The 22,724-nt window shown below is 41.8% G+C and overlaps 1 protein-coding gene across 5 annotated transcripts in view; it reads left to right on the top strand.

The window, feature by feature from the left end:
- FNIP2 (folliculin interacting protein 2) overlaps positions 1-22,724 on the top strand; it is a 131,069-nt gene that overhangs the window by 94,043 nt on the left and 14,302 nt on the right. For all 5 annotated transcript variants that reach the window (XM_025921636.2, XM_086703973.1, XM_086703974.1 and 2 more), the window contains 4 exons: positions 2,751-2,897; positions 3,015-3,184; positions 10,545-11,898; positions 12,793-12,949. In XM_025921636.2, the coding sequence (XP_025777421.2) occupies positions 2,751-2,897; positions 3,015-3,184; positions 10,545-11,898; positions 12,793-12,949 (1,828 nt within the window). The remainder of the gene's footprint in view (positions 1-2,750; positions 2,898-3,014; positions 3,185-10,544; positions 11,899-12,792; positions 12,950-22,724) is intronic.

Raw genomic sequence — 22,724 nt, 5'->3', positions numbered from 1 at the left:
CTAATATTTATGTGTCTCTTATAAGCCTCTTCATTATTTCATGTCATCCTCACAAAAGCCCTATGAGTAAACACTATTAACTGACCCCACTTTACAGTTGTGAAGGCTTGAGTTCAGGGACACTCATCCAGAGCATAGCTGGAGAGGGGCACCTGGGTGGCTCAGTCGGTTAAGTGTCTGACTCTTGATCTCGGTGTCGTGAGTGTAAGCCCCATGTTGGGCTCCACACTGGGAGTGGAGCCCCCTTAAAAAAAAAATTTAAGGGGCGCCTGGGTGGCTCAGTCGGTTAAGCGTCCAACTTCAGCTCAGGTCACGATCTCGCGGTCCGTGAGTTCGAGCCCCGCGTCGGGCTCTGGGCTGATGATGGCCCAGAGCCAGGAGCCTGCTTCCGATTCTGTGTCTCCCTCTCTCTCTGACCCTCCCCCGTTCATGCTCTGTCTCTCTCTGTCTCAAAAATAAATAAACGTTAAAAAAAAAAATTTTTTTTTAAAATTTAAAAAGAAACAAAAATAAAAAGAGCACAGCATAGCTGGAGAGCGTATATGTGTCAGGCAGATATACCTTCCAGCTTACCAGGGCAGTCCTTGTTTATACCCAGTGCCCTCTCATAAGTATTCTGGTCTGAATATTAAATTGGTGTGTCTTCATTATCAGTTTTTAATTCATGATCTTTGTACTCTGGAGACTGGTTTTCTGTAGTCTTTGCTCCTAATATCTGGGTAGGAAGGTGTAGTGTAGAGGGTAGGACTCTCCTTCACCATGCTAACCTGGGGTTCTTGCACCATTTCTTTGAGCCAGTTTCTCAATGGGGAGTGGAATCATATTCCGAAGCCGTCATGAACTAATAAGTCAAACTGTTATTCTGTAGCTGAAAGATAAAAGAATTTTTACAGGGGTGCCTGGGAGGCTCAGTTGGTTAAGCGTCCAACTCTTGATTTCATCTCAGGTCATGATCTCACAGTTCATGAGATCGAGCCCTGCCTTGGGCTCCACGCTGACACCCACACCCACACCAGTGTGACAGTGTGGAGACTGCTTGGAATTCTTCCTCTTCCTCTCTCTCTCTCTCTCTCTCTCTCTCTCTCTCTCTCTCTCCCACACTCGTGTTCTCTTTCTCTCTCAAAATAAATAAATGAACATGAAAAAAAATTCTTTACAGTTTTTAGAATTTTAGAACATTGGGGCTTTTTTGTTTTTGTTGTGTTTTTTTTTTTTTTTTTAGTTTATTTTGAGAGAGAGAGACAGAGAGAGAGAGGGGGCACACACACTTGGGGAAGGGACAGAGAGAGAGAGAGAGAGAGAGAGAGAGAGAGAGAGAGAGAATCCCAAGCAGGTTTCACACCATCAGCACGGAGCCCCATGCAGGGCTCAAACCCATGAATCTCAAGATCGTAACCTGAGCCAAAGTCGGATGCTTAACAGACTGAGCCACCCAGGCATCCCTAGAACATTTTTTTGATGATTAAGGTATATGCTGGTGAATTCTATATGGCTACTTGAAACAATATCCCCAGTGGTCTTTGAACCTTGTGTTATGTATAAAGTACTCAGATAGCACATTTGTCATTATCTGGTTACTGTCAAGACCTAAGTCATATATTTGAGAAATAGTGTGGAGTTGTGCTAGTTTGATTAAAGTATTAATTTTTCAGAGGTCAAGAATCTGAAAGTACAGAACCAGAAAGCCTCACTTATTCAAAGACACGTTTTATTCTTACTTCAACAACCTACCCTTCCAGAAATGGTGACAAAATGTAGTGTTACCAATGGGAGACCTAGTTTTAGTAAATAATTCCCAGTTCTGTGTGACTGTAATCTGTCATTGCTACCTAACTCAGCAGATGTGTTTTGGCCAAGGTGACGTTCTCTTGTATCTCTGTTCATTTAGGCACATAGCTAGAAAATCAGAATATGTCTTACCATCTTTATTTGGAGTGAATATGTCCTCCAGTGGAGGTCCTAAGCTAAGTTAGTGTGCTCTTTGGAAAAACATTTATGAGTCATGAAGCTTAGAGTAAGGCCTTGGCACCAGGTGTTGGGAAACCTGAAGTCTTATCCTGACCTTGTCATTCAGTGTCTTATATAAGTAACTTAATTTCTCTAGGCCTCAGTTTCTATATCTGTAAAGTGATAGAGCTACATTAGTCAGTTTTGCTAATAGCTTATAGTTCTAAGAATTTGATTCTGTTAGTCCATATAGAAACTCAGTATATATCATGAAGAAGAGCCATTTATGTAGTTTTTTCATCTGAAATCAATAGGGTGCTTTGGCTTAGAGAACTAAGCACTAACTAGCACTTGGGAGAGCTGAGTTGCCTTTGGCCACATTTTTAAATAGCATGTACTTTCTTTCTTCCTTTATTTCTTTACTGTAAAAACAAACGCAAATTTTGATAATAGGCATTGTGAAAACAAATCATTTAAAAAATGGATATTTTATATCAAGGGTTAGTATGCCTTTTCCATAAAGAGTCTCTGTCATTGCTCCTCAACTTTGCCATTCTGCAAAAAGCAGCAATAGATAATGTATAAATGAATGAGCTTGGCAGCGTTCCAATAAAATATTATTTACAAAAAAGGTGGCAGGTTTGGCCTCTGGATCATAGTTTGCTGATCTCTGTTTTATATACTGTTTGAATCCCTTAAGGCTACATAGATCCAGATTATTGTTTTCTTCTTTATTCCTTTATACAGAGATTATCCAAAATAATATTTGTGACAGTTTTATGTCTCCCTTCTCTTTTCTATAGAGGAACTATCTGGAACTTATATTCCGTTCCAAGGATAGCTGAACCCGTATGGCTTACCATGATGTCCAGCACCTTGGAAAAAACCCAGCTCTGCCAGCGCTTTCTCAAGGAGTTTACACTTCTGATAGAACAGATCAACAAAAATCAGTAAGCTTCAAATCTCTGAAGCCTTTTTGCAACTTCCATGGCCAGTGTCTGTGGTGTATGTGACATGCCTCTTCCTGCCTTGACTCATCTGGTTGTATTTTCTTCCATTTCTCCAAGGTTTTTTGCTGCCTTACTGACTGCAGTGTTAACCTACCACCTGGCCTGGGTACCGACTGTCATGCCTGTTGATCACCCTCCCATTAAAGCCTTCTCAGAGAAACGCACCTCTCAGTCAGTGAACACGCTGGCCAAAACACATCCATATAATCCTCTCTGGGCACAACTGGGTTAGTACCTAATTTGACTATTCAGAGACTCTATGGGATGGAATGGAGAAAATGCTAGAATTTTTTGTTGATATTGGCTCTCCATCCCGGAGATTCAGGAGTTGTCCCTGGACAGGCAGATAATAGGAGACTGGCCCACAGGGTCTAGTTGTAGGGCAACCCCTTCCTCTCCTTCCCCGCCGCTGGCAGCTTTGTTGTGCTCTTCTGAAGCGGAACAGGTAAATCGGTCTCCCATACCACAGTGGCAGTTCACCCTAGAGCAGGGTTTCTTAACCTCAGCATTATTGATATTTGGACCAGATAATTCTTTGTGGGGTGGGGTTTGGGAGGGCTGTCTTGTGCATTTAAGGTGTTAACAGCATCAGTGGCCTTTGTTCACTAGCTACCAGTGAAAAACCCCCTTCAGAGTTGTGACAATCAAAAATGTCTCCGAACATTGTTCCTGGGTGGCAAGACACTCTCTGGCTGAGAACCACTGCCCTCAAGGATGGACTTGGTTGGAGAAAAATAGGAGAAAAAGAAAGTAACATACTATAATTTTACTACCTTTACAACTTTAGCTTGAGTTAGGAACCTTGTCTTTCTCTATACCACTTCCTTGCAATTAGATGGTGGCATTTATTTCCTCAAAGCTTTGCACGTAGGCATGGTACAGAAATCTAATGCTTTGGCATAGTTGGTTATAAAGTTTGGGACTTGTGAGTTCAAAGTGGCATATTTGGGTTCATGTGGACAAGAGGTCTACTCTTGGACCTCTCACTCATCAATCATGTAGAGTAACACAGTTAAACTTGCTGCCCACGCTGATCCAGATCCTATGCTAGATGCCAGGGATATGGGGTTAACACACTGCTTAGCTTGGGGAAGCTAGCTGCCTAATGGAGGTGGCAGATTTGTATTCAAATGATCTCAAAACATCCTGATTACTCCTTTGATAGGAGAAGGATGCAAGACAGAGACAGTATAGTGTGAAGGTTAAGGGTATAGGTGCCACAGCCAGACTACATAGATCAAATCCAGTCTCCATGGGCAAGTGCCTTAACCTCTCTGTGTCTCAGTTTCTTTATCTATAAAATGGGATGATAATAGTTAATGGTTGCTGTGGGATTTACTTCTATATAAAGCACTTTTGTTATTTATGCTCCTGATGAAAATATTAATGTTAGAGAGGCACTGGGAGACGAAGTGAGGGGATGGAGGGGATTTTCAAGGAAGGCTTGCTTAAGGAAATGTTAAAATGGCATTTTCCAGAAGTACGGACTAGGGAAGCGCACTCTAATCTTAGAAAATGGCATGTTATAATAACAATAATGAAAACTTGACACTGTGAACCAAGCATTGTTTTAAGTGCTTTTTGCATGTGTTAATTAATTAGATTCTCATTCCAAACCTATTATTATTTGTCCTCACATTATAGATAATAAAGATGTCTTGCCCTTGTGACCCGGATTTAAGAAAGAGAATACATGTCTCACAGTTAGGGGGATAATAGGTACATGTTAAATGAATTAATTAAAGAATTTATGGATGTTAAAAATGGACTTAATACAACCATCAGTACCGAGCTCAGAAGAACTCAGAGTATGCCTCACTCTGGGTTATACAGTTCTGGGGAGGACAGAGCATTATTGTTGTTGTTATGGAACAATAGTCTTGAAAAAATGCAGTATCGTTAAGTGGCAAAGGGAAGGGGGCTAGATATTAAGGAAACATGGTGTTTCATGCTGCCGGGTCACCCATTTAAAAACAATGCTAATTAAACATTGTGCATTTAATTAGATGAATGTATTTATAATTAGACACGCTTCCCATTTGAAATTTAAATAATTGAGAGCCTGTGTTTGGCATTACAAGGCAACGTCCCTTCCTATGAGCTCATAGTCGTGTAGTAGGTCATGTATTATTGCCCTCCCCTCCCCCAGACCATCCAGCAGGGGTCTGGCGGTTGACAGAGCAGAGTCTTGTGATAGCTTTGTAAAGCCAAGTGTAAATGGTGGTTGAGTTTCCATCATTACAAAAAATCAAGCAGCTTCAGTGGGGGAGCCACTTCCAATTATTATTATTTTTATTAAATATTTACCAAGTCCCAGTAAATAGGAAAATACAAATTTCTGGGAATATGCAATGGTGCGGAGGTAATTTTATTCCAGGTTCCTAAGTTGTAGAAAAGACTCTTATTTTGAATTATTTCAAAGGCTTATCTGAACGCTTGCCAGAGCGGGTACCACTGCTGTGCCCACCTCTGCCTGGCTCCTTGGCATTCTCAGGAAAGTGGGGAGAGAAGCTGAAAGCAACCAGCCCTTGGGGTCTATCACACCCTCACTGGCCTGCTCTCCAGGAGCTCAGCCATCCTCACCCTGCCTAACATGAGCACTCTACACAAGGACTTTCCAAAGCTGGATCACCAGCCATTAGTGGCTTGTGGAAGCAATTTTGTGGGTCAGAAAAGCATTTAAAAGGGTCAGTACAATAGAAAATATCAGAGTGACACAGGTACTGTTTTGTAAAATGTTTGTTTCAGGGGATGAGTGAGGTTGCAGTATAAAATGTATTTCTGTCGTGGGATGGGTACGCATAGTTTGAAAGGCGATTTCTTTCACCACTGAAATTATAATGAAAATAACTTTAAAAAATGATATGGAGAAAATTCCCACCTGCTCAGAAATTAAACAGCCCATTTTAAATAACCCAAAAGGCAGATAATACTTCACAAGGGAAATTAGAAAATATTTTGAATTAAATAATAATAAAGATAGAATAAATTACAATGTGTGGGCCTCGGGAAACACTATAGAGGGGAACTTTGTAGCATACACATTTATTAGAATGTAATCTAGGAGAAAGTGGCCCTTTAAGATCCTTGGCTTCTCTCCTCGTCTCTTTTTAAAAACATTTTCTTTCAGTTCCTCCCTCTGTTTTGGTTTCTCCCTCTATATTCCCCCTACCTTTCCCACCCTTTCTCTGTCCTCCCCTTATAGCGCTCCTACATTCTCAGTTTCTCAGCTTTCCGGTTTCTGTCTATTCACTGTCCCCTTGATAGTTTTTCATGTCCCCCTCTGTGGGCGTCACCTCTCCCTGCACCCGGCTCCCTTCCTGCTTTATGCACTCTCTGCCTTTCGTCTGTCTCCTTTACCTTCTCTCGTTTTCTTGCTTTTTTTAAGTTTAAATTTTATATATTTTTTTCTTTTGAATATATTTTTTAATGTTTCTTTTTAAGAGCGAGAGAGCGTGTACAAGCGGGGGAGGGGCAAAGAGAGGGGGAGACACAGAATCTGAAGCAGGCTCCAGGCTCTGAGCTGTCAGCACAGAGCCTGACACGGGGCTCAAACCCACAGACTGTGAGATCATGACCCGAGCCGAAGTCGGAAGCTTAACTGAGCCACCCAGGCGCCCCTTTTTAATATTTATTGATTTTGAGAGAGAGAGGGAAAGGCAGAGAGAGAGAATCCCAAGTAGGCTCCGTGCTGTCAGTGCACAGCCCGAAATGGGACTTGAACACACAAACCGTGAGATCATGACCTGAGCCGAAATGAAGTCAGACGCTCAAGTGACTGAGCCACCCGGGCATCCTTAAATTTGTATTTTAAATTGTGGTTTAAAAAAAGCCCAGAACATAGCATTTACCATCTCAACCATTTCTAAGTGTACAGTTCAGTAATGTTAAGTCTATTCACATTGTTGTGCAACTTCATTTTATAAAATGCTACTCATGAAAACAAAGGAATCTACTCTAAAATTAGTGGCTTTGTCAGTCCAGGGCTCAAAAAATTGTCTTCCAGTTGAAGATCCAGTAAATCTGTAATGTTACAGGTCTCTTATTTTCATGATGCATTATTTTATGAAGACTGACCCTAAAATAAAGGCACTGTTACCACACACAATTGCTGTCATTACTTTATACAGCTTAAATTATTGTAGATCGTATTTTTTTAGATTTTTCAGAAATGTTTATTTATTTTGAGAGAAAGCGAGAGAGAGTGAGTGGGGGAGGGGCAGGAGAGAGAGATTCTCAAGCAGGCTCTGCTGTCAGTGCAGAGCCTGACTCAGGGTTCAAACCCACAAACCATGAGATCATGACCTGAGCCAAAATCAAGAGTCAGACACTTAACTGACTGAGCCATCCGGGCACCTGATAAACTGTATTTTTATTTTATTTTTATTTTTTATTTTTTTATGAATACAATTTATTGTCAAATTGGCTTACATACAATACCCAGTGTTCATCCCAAGTGCCCTCCTCAGTGCCCATCACCCATTTTCCCCTCTCTCCCACCCTCCCATCCACCCTCAGTTTATTCTCTGTATTTAAGAGTCTCTTGTGGTTTGCCTCCCTCTCTCTCTGTTTGTAACTTTTTTTTTTTCCTTTTCCCTTCCCCCATGGTCTTCTGTTAAGTTTCTCAAGATCCATATATGAGTGAAAACATATGATATCTGTCCTTCTCTGACTGACTTATTTCACTTAGCATAATACCCTCTAGTTCCATCCACGTTGCTACAAATGGCATGATTTCATTCTTTCTCATTGCCAAGTAGTATTCCATTGTATATATAAACCACATCTTCTTTATCCATTCATCAGTTGATGGATATTGAGGCTGTTTCTATAATTTGGCTATTGTTGAAAGCGCTGCTATAAACAATGGGGTAAACGTGCCCCTATGCATCAGCACTCCTGTATCCCTTGGGAAAATTCCTAGCAGTGCTGTTGCTGGCTCATAGGGTAGATTTATTTTTAATCTTTTGAGGAACCTCCACACTATTTTCCAGAGTGGCTGCACCAGTGTGCATTCCCACCAACAGTGCAAGAGGGTTCCCATTTCTCCACATCCTCGCCAGCATCTGTAGTTTCCTAAGTTGTTCATTTTAGCACTCTGACCAGTGTGAGGTGGTATCTCAGTGTGACTTTGATTTGTATTTCCCTGATGATGAGTGACATTGAGCATCTTTTCATGTGTCTGTTGGCCATCTGGCTGTCTTCTTTGGAAAAGTGTCTATTCATCTTTCTGCCCATTTCTTCGCTGGATTATTTGTTTTTCAGGTGTTGAGTTTGGTAAATTCTTTGTAGATTTTGGATACTAGCCCTTTATCCGACAGGTCATTTGCAGATATCTTTTCCCATTCTGTTGGGTTGATTGTTGTTTTTGTTGATTGTTTCCTTTGCAGTGCAGAAGCTTTTTATGTTGATGAGGTCCCAGTAGTTCATTTTTGCTTTTATTTCCCTTGCCTTTGGAGATGTGTCGAGTAAGAAATTGCTGCGGCTGAGGTCAGAGAGGTTGTTGCCTGCTTTCTCCTCTAGGGTTTTGATGGTTTCCTGTCTCACATTTAGGTCTTTTATCCATTTTGAGTTTATTTTTGTGTATGGTGTAAGAAAGTGGTCTAGTTTCATTCTTCTGCATGTTGCTGTCCAGTTCTCCCAGCCCCATTTGCTAAAGAGACTATCTTTTTTCCATTGGATACTCTTTCCTGCTTTGTCAAAGATTAGTTGGCCATACATTTGTGGGTCCAATTCCCAGTTGTCTATTCTATTCCATTGATCTGAGTGTCTGTTTTTGTGCCAATACCATACTGTCTTGATGATTACAGCTTTGTAGTAGAGGCTATGCAACCACAAAAGACCCCGAGTAGCCAAACTAATATTGAAGAAGAAAACCAAAGCGGGAAACATCATAAATTGTATTTTTAGTAGCTTTCCTTGCTTTCTTTTTTCCCCATTTATTAGTTATTAAAATGTGCTATGCCAAATGTTCAATGCATTGCTAAAAAATATTGTCATTCTGAGTGGCCTTTCTTTCCTCTGTGTTTTTTTTTTTTTGTACCAGATTTCAGATATGTAATGGTTATCCTCTTTATTAACATTGAGACTGATTTAACAAGAACATCCCTTGAATTCCTGAAATGACTGATCCCCCTGCAGCAATGAGAGGTCTAGAAAGTTTTCTCAAACAGAAATACTCGTCCTAGCATCAGACTACAGTCTTGAGTTATTCTTTTGAATTCCTGAATGATCTGTCAGTTTCAAACGCCTCAAAGATAAAGCTTTATTAGCCTGTAGTCTTTTTATAGAGAGGATTCTTTAAAGTCATTTGTGTCCTGCCCTTTAAATGTTTTCAGGAGCAGTAGCTTTACACTAGGGAATACTCTCCAGAGGGGGTATTTCCTGATGGTTCCCAGGGGCAAGTACTTCCTGATGGTTCCCATAACTTTTTCCTGTCTCAATCTGTTGGTATAATTAGTTTTATCTAGTATGTGCTCTAATAAAAATGCATTCCCTTCTCTCTCTAGATGCATTCCTCAGATGAGTTCTAACTTCCTGAGCTCTTATTTATAACTGTTACCATGTACCTCCTCTCCTTTATTTAGTATCTTTGCAAGTTTTGATTTATTCCATCATTCTGAGTATTCTCTTAATGGTTTCTAACTCAGGGTTGGTTATACAAGGATATAAACAGGATAAATCCACGCAAATCAGTTAGCACTCTGCCTGCACACTCAGTAAATGTTGGCTGTTTGTTGCAATTGTCAGTATTATTATTATCAAAGCATTTCAAACAGTAATCAGATTGTCAAATGGCAATACTTTCAATAGGCATTTAACAAATACTTTTGATGGAAAGCTTATACTGCTGGGCTCATTGACATATTTGCTCTTATTAGCCCTTCTTCCACCTTTAAGCTAAATTTTTGTGGTTCATTACATAGTTTTTAATCAGCTTGTCAGGATATAACTTATGGGACGTGTTTTCTTCCAGTAGGATTTTCAGGTGAAGTAATGGAAAATAAATTCAGATTCATTATTCATGACTAAGTGATTTCTTCTTGTTAATCACATTGGTTCTACTTGGTGTGTGTGTGTGTGTGTGTGTGTGTGTGTGTATTGAGGGAATTCTGAGCAGGCCATTTCATTAAGTATTTTGAATTGATTCACTACACTTCTGTTCAGAGATCCCTGAATTTGGATTTTACCCCAAGGTCTATTGTCCTGGGATTGTTCTGAAAAAAATCCCATCATTCTTGTTTCCAAGATACAGTTTTGATTTGTGTAGTGAGCTGAGGGAGCCAGCTCTAGTGGGGGCTGGCCTGCCCAGCGAGCTGTGTGGGAAGTCTAACGAGCACGGAGAGGGGCCCTGTACACCAGCACTGTGTCTGTGCACCAGGAGCGGTGAGCCGCAGCCTTACGCTTTCCCTTCCAGAGGCACAGCTAAAACATGGTCATTAGTAGGAATTACCTCTTTGCCCCAGTCAGGTGTGTGAAGAAGCAATCCTAATTTGGGAGTGTAAGTCTTCTGTTTTTCTCTTGTAAAGGTTGACATATCCATGACATGCTTGCCCCAAACAACTTGGTGTGTGTTTTGCTCTCCAGGCGATCTTTACGGAGCCATTGGCTCTCCAGTGAGGCTGACTCGCACGGTGGTGCTGGGGAAGCAGAAGGATCTGGTCCAACGCATACTTTATGTCCTGACCTACTTTCTCCGTTGCTCTGAGCTGCAAGAGAATCAGCTGACCTGGAGTGGGAGTCACAGTGAAGGAGACCAAGTGTTAAATGGGAGCAACATCACCACAGCCTTGGAGAGGGGAGAAGTAGAGGAGTCTGAGTATGTGGTTGTCACAGTGAGAAGTGAGCCTGCTCTGCTTCCCCCCATCCTGCCACCCTCGATGGCTGAGGGAAGGAGCCCCAGGCCTGAGGGGCTGGGTGTGTCCCCAGAGGGCACTGACATTAGAGACCTGTGTCCCAAACCTGACAAAGAAGGAAACAAAAGGGCAGAGCAGAGTTCTCAAGTCTGCGGCGTGGAATTCCAAGAGCCAGCATCGGGCAGCTCCTGGAAGTCTCAGGGTGCATTTTGTGGGGAGGAAGAAAGTGAAAAAGAGGCACCACGAGATGACTCTTCAAGACTCTCCAACTGTGAAGGGTTGGGGGCAGGAGTGAAGATCGGCCAGCGAACTGTCAGTGAAGAGTTGAAAGGGGAGATGCCCAAGAAACTCTCAGACCGGTCAGCAGCCTGGCCTTGCCCTGACAGACATTCCTGGGAGAAGCCTCCTTTAGAAAAGGTCACTTTCCAAATTGGAAGCTCCGTATCTCCAGAGTCTGACTTCGAAAGCCGCACACAAAAAATGGAGAAGCGGCTAATGGCCTGTAGACAGTATCCAGAGTTAGCCTGCCATCCCTCAGCGGAGTCTGGGATGGCCGCTGACCTGGCTCAGGACCAGCAGGCTTCTCGGTGCTCCTTTACACCTGGCTTCCAAAAGAACATCCCCTGTCCTCAGAACCCATCTTCTGAGAGGGATGAAGGTGAACTTGAGAGGGGTTTTGCTGAGGACAGAGGCGTCAGAAGCGAGCTTGTGGCAGATGCCGCTGGGCAGCCTGGCCAGTGTGCTGACACGTTGGCACCTGATGGCGGTGCCGCAGGAGCTGGAACGAGGATTCTGGAGAAAACAAGAGGTTTGTATCTGAAGGCTGCGGAGGGACCTTTGATACAGCCTGTTCCAAGCAGGTGTGCACAGCAGGACTCTGGCTTCTCAGGCGCTGCAGATGTCCCCTGTGGGGATGCTGACAGGAAGGCCAACTTCAGGATGGAAGGAGACATTCCCAGGAACGAAAGCTCAGATAGCGCTCTTGGAGACAGTGACGAGGAGGCGTGTGCTTCAGCCTCGCTGAATCTAGAGCACAGCGATGACTGGACTGAAGGAGCCTTGGAAGTGGAGCTGCCTCTGCCCAGGTAACACCGGCAGGCTGGGAAGCAGAAGGAACTGGGTTCAAATACTGGTTTTCTGACTTAACACGCATGATCACATTAGCTGCCGTTGGCCATGTTACACATGATGGCTTTTTTCTCGGAGCGTTAGTGTTAATCACACCGCTGCACAGGGTTTCGAGGCTGCCCTTTCTCCAAGGGGGATGACAGTGGCGTGGTGCCTCTGAGCTCTCTGAGTGACGAGGCACGCCGTTGCCTTTGTAGCTCTTGTGACATTTTGGGAAGCTCGAGGATATGGTGGAGGTGAGCAGGTATTTTAATTTTCTGTCATCCGCACGGAAGTTGTATGGCTGGCAGCAGATGCCTTGCATCGGAGGCGGTGGATTGCCCTCACCGTGTGGCTTCTCTCCTGCAGCTCAGAGCAGCATGACGGGGTTGGGAAACAACACCTCTTCCTTAACACTCCATCAGGTCGATTATTTGGGCTGTGATGACTGAAAGCAGTAATTAGAGATTTCTGCTGTTCTTCTGCCCTGGTGTGGGCACCACCCTGTGCAGATGTGTCGCGTTCCTAAAGCCAGGTTTTTGGCAAGTGCCTCCCCGCCTCCCCCCAGTAGACTTTCTCTTTCTTCACTCTCTTGACACAGACTGCCTGGTGGATGTTTGATATGAGGTGCATCATGTCAATATGTGACAGAAATACTGTTTCTTCTACCCTTCCATCAAAAAAGAAATTATTTTTCTCCTCCCACCCCCTTGCTTTTCCCATGTCAATGATCCACTTACTGGAGGATTGGTGAAACGGACCCCCATGAATCTGTTTTTTGCATCTGTGTTATTGGGGGTTTTGTGCCAATGGTGATGCGAGAAGGGGGTACATTTTTAATTGTGTATTCTAATGGGCCAATATTGTTTTAGGTCTCAGAGCATTAGCAACACAAACGTAAGAAACTTTGGCCGCTCACTTCTGGCGGGTTATTGCCCCACGTACATGCCTGATCTGGTGCTTCACGGGACCAGCAGCGATGAGAAGCTGAAGCAGTGTCTGGTGGCCGATCTGGTCCACACAGTCCATGTAAGTAATCTCAACTTGGAGCTTCTGGCTGCTGACAATATGTCCGCCAGGTTCTGGGCCAGCAGCAGGTGTCTAGACTGAAGGGGGTGCGGTTACAGGATTGTTTATAGAGATGCGGGCGAGATTACAGCAATCAACAAGGGTTGGTGAAGCACCCAGGGAGTAGCAGCAGCTGGGAGCTTTGGGCACACGTGGGCCTGAGGGATAAGTGGCTGGGGGGGGGGGGGCAGTGACACCAGAACGGTGGAGAGCTGGAGCTGGAAGAGCAGCCACCTGGCTGCACGAGCTCTCGGGAGGGTGAAGAATAACTCCCTGACACCCTTTCCCTTCAGCCTCTGAGCTCTTCTGTACCTCTCACTGGCTGAGTCCAGCTGGAAGCCAGAGAGCAAGGTCAAAACTGATGCAGATATAGTCCCGAGGTCCACAGAGGTCGGCCTCCTGGGGCCTGCACAAGACAGACAAGGGCAAAGAGTGGATCTGGAGGGCGGATGGGCCCAGCAAATAGAATAAACAGCACAGATGGTGACAATTATATGCCGTCATGGGGAGGACCGAAGAGATGTCACATATGGTTTGCTTTTTATCCAATCCTTACAAGTTCCTAAAAGTAATTTATTTTAACTGATTTGTCATTAAGTTCACTTTGATGGTGGCATGAAGATGACTGTATAAAGATTAACATGTCTTACTGGAAAATTGCCTTGTGGCTGCCGTTAAGTGCTTTTCTGCTATCTGCAGCATGACAGGAACTGAGCAGTTAAGGAAACTGTGTCAATCTGATGGGCCTGGTTTTAATTGAGCTGCTATTGGGCAGATGTGCAAAAATAGATGTTTTGCACCGGAAACATAATGTATCTTGTGCAATAGGGAAAGTCCTCACTGCATTAAGAAAATTGGAATTTGGCTTGTTACCTACCTCCTCGACCAACAAGTAGTTTTTGAAAGGTGGAACAGAAGGCACCGCGTGTTATCTTTGGCCTTGAGCATCTCCTCTGTGAAGACTAAACATACATCAGACACAGGCTAAACAGGCTAAAGATATTTGTGTCAAATGGGAAGAAAAGCTCAGTAGTGAAGCAGATGTCTTCATAACCCCCCTGAATGGGGAGGGAGGAGAGATGGGGAGGGGGTCATTGGAAGCTGGGGAGGCCAGCCCAGGGTACACATTTATACCCGAACATTCCTAACCCCACCCTGCTCTGTGGTCAGATACCACCCTGCCCCAGGATATTCCAGGAATGAAGCTATGAGGTTACTTTCGTCTTCTGTAAAAAAAATGTCGTAACATTTTATTTTCAGAGTTGTAATGAACACCATATACTTGTTTATCATGTCAGTGATCCCTACGTCAGTGACATTAGGGTAAGAACGGTGCCCTTATTGTGTGATACTATCTGTCTAGGTTGTCTCATACCACGGAAGCCTCCGTGATTTTAGACTCACGTACATTTTGTAGCTATTGGTAGCATGAAGGCAGGGAGGTAGAGGCCCTCTTTTCCTTTTCTATCGGCTGCCTATGTGTTTATATCCATATATGCAAAACCTGTGGGGATTTCCTCTCTGTTCTGCCATCAGTTTGATCTGTAAGAACATCAGTATTGCTTGCTGGACCCTTCTTGCATGAAGCCCGGTGTCCTTCTGACAGAGGCGCCAAGAGAGCGAGTATGATCTGGCTGGGTTGTCTTCAGTGCCATTGATTTTACCAAGGGGTGTGTGTGGCCCAAATGCCCTGGACTGGCTCACTTACCACTCTGGAAATATAATTGATTGATAACCGTCCTTGAGCTTATCTGGAAAACCATTCATGACTTTTTTTTTTTTTTTTTTTTTACTATTTTCCACAGGCTGACAAGTTCCAGTGTTTTGTGTATATTAGGTGTTAATGGTGACCAGTGAGCTCTGTAATTCTGACATTTGAAAAAAACAAATCCATGTTTTCTCTATTTGTACTCTTAAAGGTTTTTCATATATTATTTTCCCTTCCTTTGAGAAGTAGTATTTTCACACTGTAGCTTTTCTCATTTTTTCAGACTATGCAATCACCCCGAGAGATCGAAAGTTATTAAGCATAATAACCTATATTGTGTCAAATTGTGGGTACATCCAAAGTGCAGCCATGCATGGGTGTTAATAGGAAATTGCAAAGGGTTCATAAAAATATCTTCGAAGTTTAATGCATTCAGAGTGCATCCAATTAACATTAGTAGATTTCTAATTTCACTTGGCACATTCATCATAATGAATTTTGTTTTTGAAGTAGTGTTCCATTTAAACTGCCTCTCACATGGGGACTGTGGTCTGGGACCGTGTTTAAATAAAAATAGCCTTACTCTCAACTGCCATTTACAAATATTTGTTGAAAAATAAATTAGGGTTTTAACATTATATTGAATTTACTGCTCTGTAAGTCTAGTAATTATTTAAATTCTTGGGTATGTTGCCAGAGAAAGAAGCAAAGATCCAAGAGCAAATGTTCATGACCACAGTTAGAGCTGGAATAATAATTTGTTAAGGAATAAAAGATTGGGATAAGTTGCTTTACTTAACTTGTGTTCAAAAACCTATTTTTTGGACGTTAATAATTTTTAGTGTTCATGCAAGACTTCATTGGGCTTTGATATTCATAATCGTTTTTAGCAAAGGATTTTTATTAACTGTTTGAAAGCAATTGATTTAAGTTATTGATCTATTTTCTAGACCTATGCATGAGTGGATTGTAAAATCTGTCTTATGTAAATGTGCACTTTTATAACTATGATAAACTAGTTTATGGAATTTCTTCTCTCATCGAGGGATTGCATTCTAGAGCTTCCAATACTACGAATTTCTTTTTATGTTCTTTCTTATTCCAGTCTCAGTAAAGAAAGACATATTAGCTTTATTTTATTTCCATTTTTACTATTGGCTTTTCCATATCAAGCTTGTGATGGTCTTTAAATATTTAAACACATGTTCTTGTTTAATCCATACACTACCTCTTTTCTGTCATTTGAACTATTTCTCCGTCTCCTAGCATGTAGATTATACAGCTGCCTTAAATTAGGCTAAAGTAATATTTAGCTTCATTTTTTTTCCTGCCATATCTAAATGTGCATTCTTTCTCTGTTTTCCTTTTGACTTTAGATGTTAAAGTGGGAGAGACAGAGTGAGAGAGCCAGCTTCATGCTGTACCTATGACCCTCAAGTAGCTTTATCTCTCCCCTTTTTTCCTCTGGTGTGTTTGTCTGCCTGTGAATACTGCTGTCCAGGGCAATGTTAGGGGTATTAAATTATGGCATAGTAGGGGAGGAGCACTGACTTAACTTTGATGCTGGATTCATGTTTTAGTGTTAGCACTCATTTGCCGATAGGTAAATCAGTTGGCATCACTAAGCCTCAAAAAAAAAAAAAAAAAAAAAATGTATTTGGAGGAACAGATGAAATATAATCCAGTGGTTAAAAGTTTGGCTTCTAAGGACAGACAAACCTGAATTTGAATCATGGCTTGCTACTTAGTGGCTTTGTGGCCTCGGGCAGTTTCTTACTCTTCTAAGCATCAGTTTCAGCTTTTGAAAAATGAATAGTACTTACAGGTCTGGTTTGAAAACTCTGAGATAATGCATATCAAGTGTTTAGCGCAGTGCCTGGCACATTACTAATGCCCAATAAATGTTAGCTATTAAAATAATATATGTGAAAGTGCTTTGTAAATGAGTTTCCTGGGACACTCCTACTGGAGATAACGGAACAGAACACATGCACACATTCATTCCTTGCTAAAAGCGTCCACTTCTCTTTGCTGGTGACATCACAAGGAGCAGGCCAGGCGGCTAACTGCAGGGTAGGGTCATCAAGACCAAAATTAACATTACATTGTAATGCTTTTTTGAAAACTATGTTCCAGGGCTTCAGGCATTTTACAGAATAATCTAGAAAACAAAATTAACAGTTGGATATTGCAGGCTCTTTCATTTAATTTTAAGAGTAGCAACAGATTGACTCCAGAAATACCATGCAGAAATCAGTAGCACAGATAAGGAGCTTTGCTAAGAGCTTGGCTGTGATATATGCTCATGAATACCTAATTATGCCATGCAGTGTAATCAACCAGGGAGACTACAAAAGAACAGAAAGTCACATCAAATGGTAAATCATTGCCTAAGTAATACAGACAGCATTAAGGTGCCTCAAGTCAACAACAACCTTAAAATCAATAGTGTTGCAAAAGAAACATCCATGTAGGGCAAATATGCTATTTGAGAACACCTCTTGTTGCTTTCATTTTCCTAAGTTGCATAATGAGAATGACAGTGCCTTGGGCCTACAGCACTGTCTTACTGTGTCGAGAAATCTTTATATGTGTGTGTGTGTGTGTGTGTGTGCATGTGCACACGCACATTTGTGTATGGACACACATGTTCACACATGTGTATGTAGGGTTATGATGGCAAAATGTACATTTTATTGTGGATTGTGGTTTTTTTTAATATTTGAAAAATATATCATTTTGGGTATTGTCAACTCCAATCTGAAATCTTCGTGATTCTCTCTCCTTCTCACAGTGACTACAATATAATCTTATTTAAGCTCCCCTTAACCTTCCCAACTAGAAGTCTTTGCATCCAATCTCTGCCCTTTCAGTCGTCTCATACAGTGCCACGGAGGGCCCTTGCCCATCCTGAATGTGATCATTTACTCTTCTGCTCTAATAGTTTTCCATTATTTTAACTCCTTTGCTGGAATTGCCCCCCAGATAGAACTTGACACCTGCGGGCTCCTTAGCACATTGCATCACACCTTTGTTCAGTTTCCAGCATCTTTCTACCACTAGGGCTGCAGGCCCTTGAGAAGAGAAGGGAGCCTTAGTTCCTTTCATGTTCCCAGCACCTCACCCAGTGTACATAGAAAGTGCTCAGTGATGGTAGTTGACTGTTTCCTACAGAACTGGATTTAGGAGTGTGTGTTTACTGCTAAAACTATGATGATTAGTGTGTCTTCTTCTGAAGTAAAGAGAAGTGGAAGATAGTCTTTTAAAAATTGAAGGGAAGAGTAACATGTTTAGACATGATGCTTTTGGCCCTTTACCTGAACGAGAATAAAAAGCTTATTATAGGTCTCTCAGGCTTTAATTCTCTTACATTTTGTAAATGTTAGACACATGGCTATTTTCAAACTTTTCTGAAATTTTTTTCACTGTGTACAAAGTCTCTGAACATCTATGCCATTCTTTATAAAAAAAGCTACCAACTTTCTTGCATTTTATTTTGGAGACATGTACATCATCACATAACTTTAGTCTGATAACTCTTTTTGACCTTGAGCACCTTTCCTAGACTTTAAACTGTTTCTTTTCTAAGCAAGTGACAGGCCTGATATAAGCTGTGCCCAACATTGCACACTGTATCTATAAATCTGTAGGCTGAACTTGGGTGTCAGCCCAGTGAGCCTGGTGATCACAGCCGCAGGCACAAACCCACAGAAGGTCAGATGTTTCCTTTGCTGCCTCTCCCAGACCACCTCACCAGACCCTCCCCTCCTTCCCTCTGCCACCAGGTCCTTATGTCTTAATGATGTCTTTGGGCTTCCCAGAGCCCCCTCCTTGATATACCTACCAGGATCCCTCAGCAATGTCCATGGTCCATAATGATTGATTTTCTCTTCTTCTCCACCTCATTACAATTCTTAAGCCTTTCGTGACTGCCATTGAGTCTGTTTCCAAGAGAAAAATATTCTGATAAACAAATTGCTTATGTTTTTATATGTTATAATTATATATATTTTTTATTATTTATAATACTACTTATTACCTTTTCTGGTATTTTTATATGTTAACAGTATGCTGGGTATAAACTAGAAGTCTCTGATGGTGGCATGTCATTGATCTGGCTGACTTGTTTGGCCAAAAATGAGGCAGGAGGCTGGAGATGGCTTTTGGGGAAGAGGAGGAGAGTCATGCCTTGGAGATTTACTTTCTATCAGAAAATATTTAGTCCTTTTTGTGTGCTGGGTGCTGTTTTTATAGGCACAGTCCAGGTGTAAGGTTGGAGGAGTCCAGCACCATGTTGCCCTGATACAAACGGTGTGCCTCCCCTCTAAAACTTTAAAGATGATGGGTAAAATATTACCATCCCACCTAGCCCCATTGTTATAATACCTGTGTATGAAAAAAAGTGAAAATCCTTTTGTGCCAGAAACAATTTGAAATCAAAGCCAGAACAAGTAAGTTTGGGCTGATATAACCATGGCTCTGTAAGATTTCAGTCTGGATACAGGTCCTAGGAATTGAGTGCTGAGTTTCCAAGATCTACTCAGGATGAAAGATGTGGTCCCATATACACATAAGGCTTGGGACATGGACCTGAACCCTTCCTTAAAGCCTAGAGGTTCAAAGAGCTATCCTTCCATGACAGGGGGACTAGAAAATTCCAGCCATAAATAGCAAAGCAGCAAAGAAACAAGTTGGAAACTTGGGTGGGAGAAAATGAAGTCACCCATGAGATATCAAAGTCCCAGGTCCATTCTATGAGTGGGTTGGAGGTCCAGATTTATTCTACCCAAGTGATTTGGGAATCCCTGCCCAAGAAATAAATATAAAATCTAGAAGCATAGAAACCTCTAGGACTCTGGCAGAAGGAAGCACACTGGGTGCTTTCATAACCACCAGCTTGTTTCCTCTTCTCCACTTTATTTTAACTCTTAAACCATTAGTGACTGCCATTGAACCTGTTTCCAAGAGACACACATAGGACATAAATAACGCCAGCAAGATGGGCTCATGTTCAGAGATTACAAACCATGTATGAGGAAAACATGATTGAGGGAGAGTAAGCAAATACAAGCTGGAGAATTAGCACTCCTAGAACAATCTGAAATAACTATTAAGTCACTGTGTTTAAAAATGGTTACAGTCATAAAAAAGAAGGAATCGGAACCTTAAAAGAGATGGGGTGATGTGATAAAAGATGATTTAGATTTGTAAAAGGACTAAAAAGAACTTCTAAGACTGAAAAATATGGCCATTAGAGTTCAATCCCAAGGAATAAGTTAAAGAGCAGAGTAGATTAAATACCACTGGAGAGAATTTGAATTTGTGACATGGAGGCTAGAATGAGAAAATCTGATAGCATATTCAGAAGGTGAGAACTGAGAAGGCAAGGGAAAACAATATTTGAAGAGAGAGAACAGCTGTGGTATTTCAGACTAAAGAAGCACACTGACTCCCAATCAGGGAGTCTTAAGCTACAGGACACAAAAGACAAAGAAAAGTCTTGTAAACAGCCCAAGAGACAATATGGCACCTGCCCACAAGGAGTTTGAAATCTATAACAGGAAGTACAAAGAAGTAAATAAGCAGTAAAAACAGTGTGGTAGAGTCTACTGCAGTGGGAGACACAGGATAGGTATGGAAGGACTTCCTGGAAACGATGCCTATACCAGGGAGGCAGTAGGGAGCGAGCAGAATGAAGGGCGAGAGCGGGGCAAAGGGGGACGATGTGGCTCTTTCAGGAAACTGAAGATTCTTCTGGCTGATTATGTTGATGAGCATCTTCTTAACCTACAGACCAAGCTGGCTTTGCCACCACAGGAGGTTCTGTCTGTCCCATTTCTTGGTAAAGCTGCTGTCAGGAAAGTCTAGATGCCAATCATTTAGTAAAAGACAGTATTCTGCATCATTTTATAGGCCAGATGAAGTGTTTAAGAATGGTAGCGATAGCCAAGTTCCCTTTTCTCTGAATGTGTGTGATACTGAAGGGTTTTTAGTTTTTTTTGTGGGGACTTTTGTTTGTTTGTTTGCTTGTTTTACTAAAAAAAAAAAAAAAAAAAAAAGACCCACTGGTCAACAATCCACACATAGCTGCAGTCCTTACATGTGGTGCTCAGCCATCCAGAAGTGGGGTGGGTTGGCCAACGACTCTCTCACATTGCTTAAGTCTTCGGTTCCAAGGCGGGGAGGATATGGTTATGCAGGTGGGCCTTCACTTCTAATGAGGTAGAAGAATAAAAAGGTGGATCTGAGGGCATTCAACCAAGAGCAAGTGCAGAGAAGGGCAGCTTCACTGCCTTAGTCATCCCATTGTCTTTGTATGACCAATGAAAGGGGTTACTTAAAGCTATGTAAAGGCTAATATTACTAAGTCATGTTGCTGTAACATAATGCTGAGAATCTTTTTGAAAGGTACTTTGTCATGTGATATCCTCTTATTCAAATTTATTTTAATAAAGTTATAAAATGTACCGGAATCATATAGAATAACAAATTGATACTCAAATGATGCTGAAGAATCTTATGTTTTATTCAGAATATTTCAAAGAAAAATAAAAGATATAGGGCGCTGCTTCCAATCCTGAATCATAAATCACCTGCTTTTTTATGTTTGAAAGAGGCCACACAGTGGCTTGTGCCTAGTAATCAAATCTGTACTGTTATAACTAGTGTGCAGATTTTAGAGCTGGTTATGAGTACAGAATCTGTCTACACTACTGCTGTCTATAATACACCTGTGGGCTGCACATCTTTAAGGACTGATAAAGGGTCAGTTCAGAGTATGTATTGGGCAGTGCCAACAGCATAAATATGGGGAAGTCATAATAGAGGCAACTGTATTTTCTCCTATTTTGACCTTAAGTTCAGACTGTCATTCACACTTCTTGCAATCTTATCTTCCAAGAGATTTCCATCCTGACACGGTCCTAGGATTTCAAAGTTAGAGGGCTTGGCAGACTCATTGAGCTAAAAGTTGAAAACACTTGCATGAGGTGGTAGCTTCTAATTCTGACATACCAAGATATTTAATAAACTCTTACATTTTTTGTCCTCAATGTTTCTATCTGTAGAGCAGTGCTACATTCCTGGCCACCCCACAGGAAAAATGGCATGATGAATTAATAAGTAATTATAGGAAGCGTGTAAGTGAGGATGGTATTTTCCTGCTCTTACGTTAAAAACAGGTGATCGTGTAAAATGTCATTTAAATGTGGTACATGGAAAAGAAATATATTAATTTTCCAGATGACTTAATAGGAACTGGACTGAAACCAAAAATAAAGAAATCTGAATAGAGGGGGGTGCCTGGGTGGCTCAGTCAGTTAAGCGTCCGACTCTTGATTTAGGCTCAGGTCATGATCTCACAGTTTGTGAGCTTGAGCCCCATGTTGGACTCTGTGCTGAGAGCGCAGAGGCTACTTGGGATTCTCTCTTTCCCTCTCTCTCTGCCCTTCCACTGCTCGTGTACACACACACTCTCTCTCTTCCTCGCTCTCAAAAATAAATAAATAAACATTAAAAAAAAGAAATCTGAATAGAGAATTGTTCAACAGAACCAGCATGTACTAGATACTTAGCACGTGCCTAGCATTTTGTTATGCTCATTTCAGAGGCTACAGAAGAAAAATAAAATGTGATTTTTTTCTTTGAGTTACTTACATAATCACTGAGGAGGCAAACAGATGTGAAACTGAGAACCAGTTAAGACAGTGATTAAATGTCAAAATGTAGATTGCAAAAGCTCTCAGAAGTCAAAGGAAGAGCAGTGAATATGGGAAAGACGTCTTGCTGTGGGGTGAGGTGGGGCATGGGGATGGGACCCAAGTTGGGTCCTTGAAAGGTTGAAACATTTAGAAGGTAGCAGGGGAAACATTCTGGGCACAGCTTGAGGTAAGAGGCAGGAGTCCTCTCAGCCTGGAGCAGGGGATCCTTAGAAAGTCCTGGAAGTAAATATTTGTGGGTAGATCTGGCCCAGATTGTGAAGAGCTTTAAGTATGGAAAAAGAAAAGTTTGAACTTAGGTATTTGGGTG

This window comes from Puma concolor, chromosome B1, assembly GCF_028749965.1.
Source record: "Puma concolor isolate L17-30 chromosome B1, mPumCon1.1.hap2, whole genome shotgun sequence".
Lineage (NCBI taxonomy): Eukaryota > Metazoa > Chordata > Mammalia > Carnivora > Felidae > Puma > Puma concolor.
The sequence above is the reverse complement of the archived record's forward strand: the minus strand, read 5'-3'. Positions and strand labels throughout refer to the sequence as shown.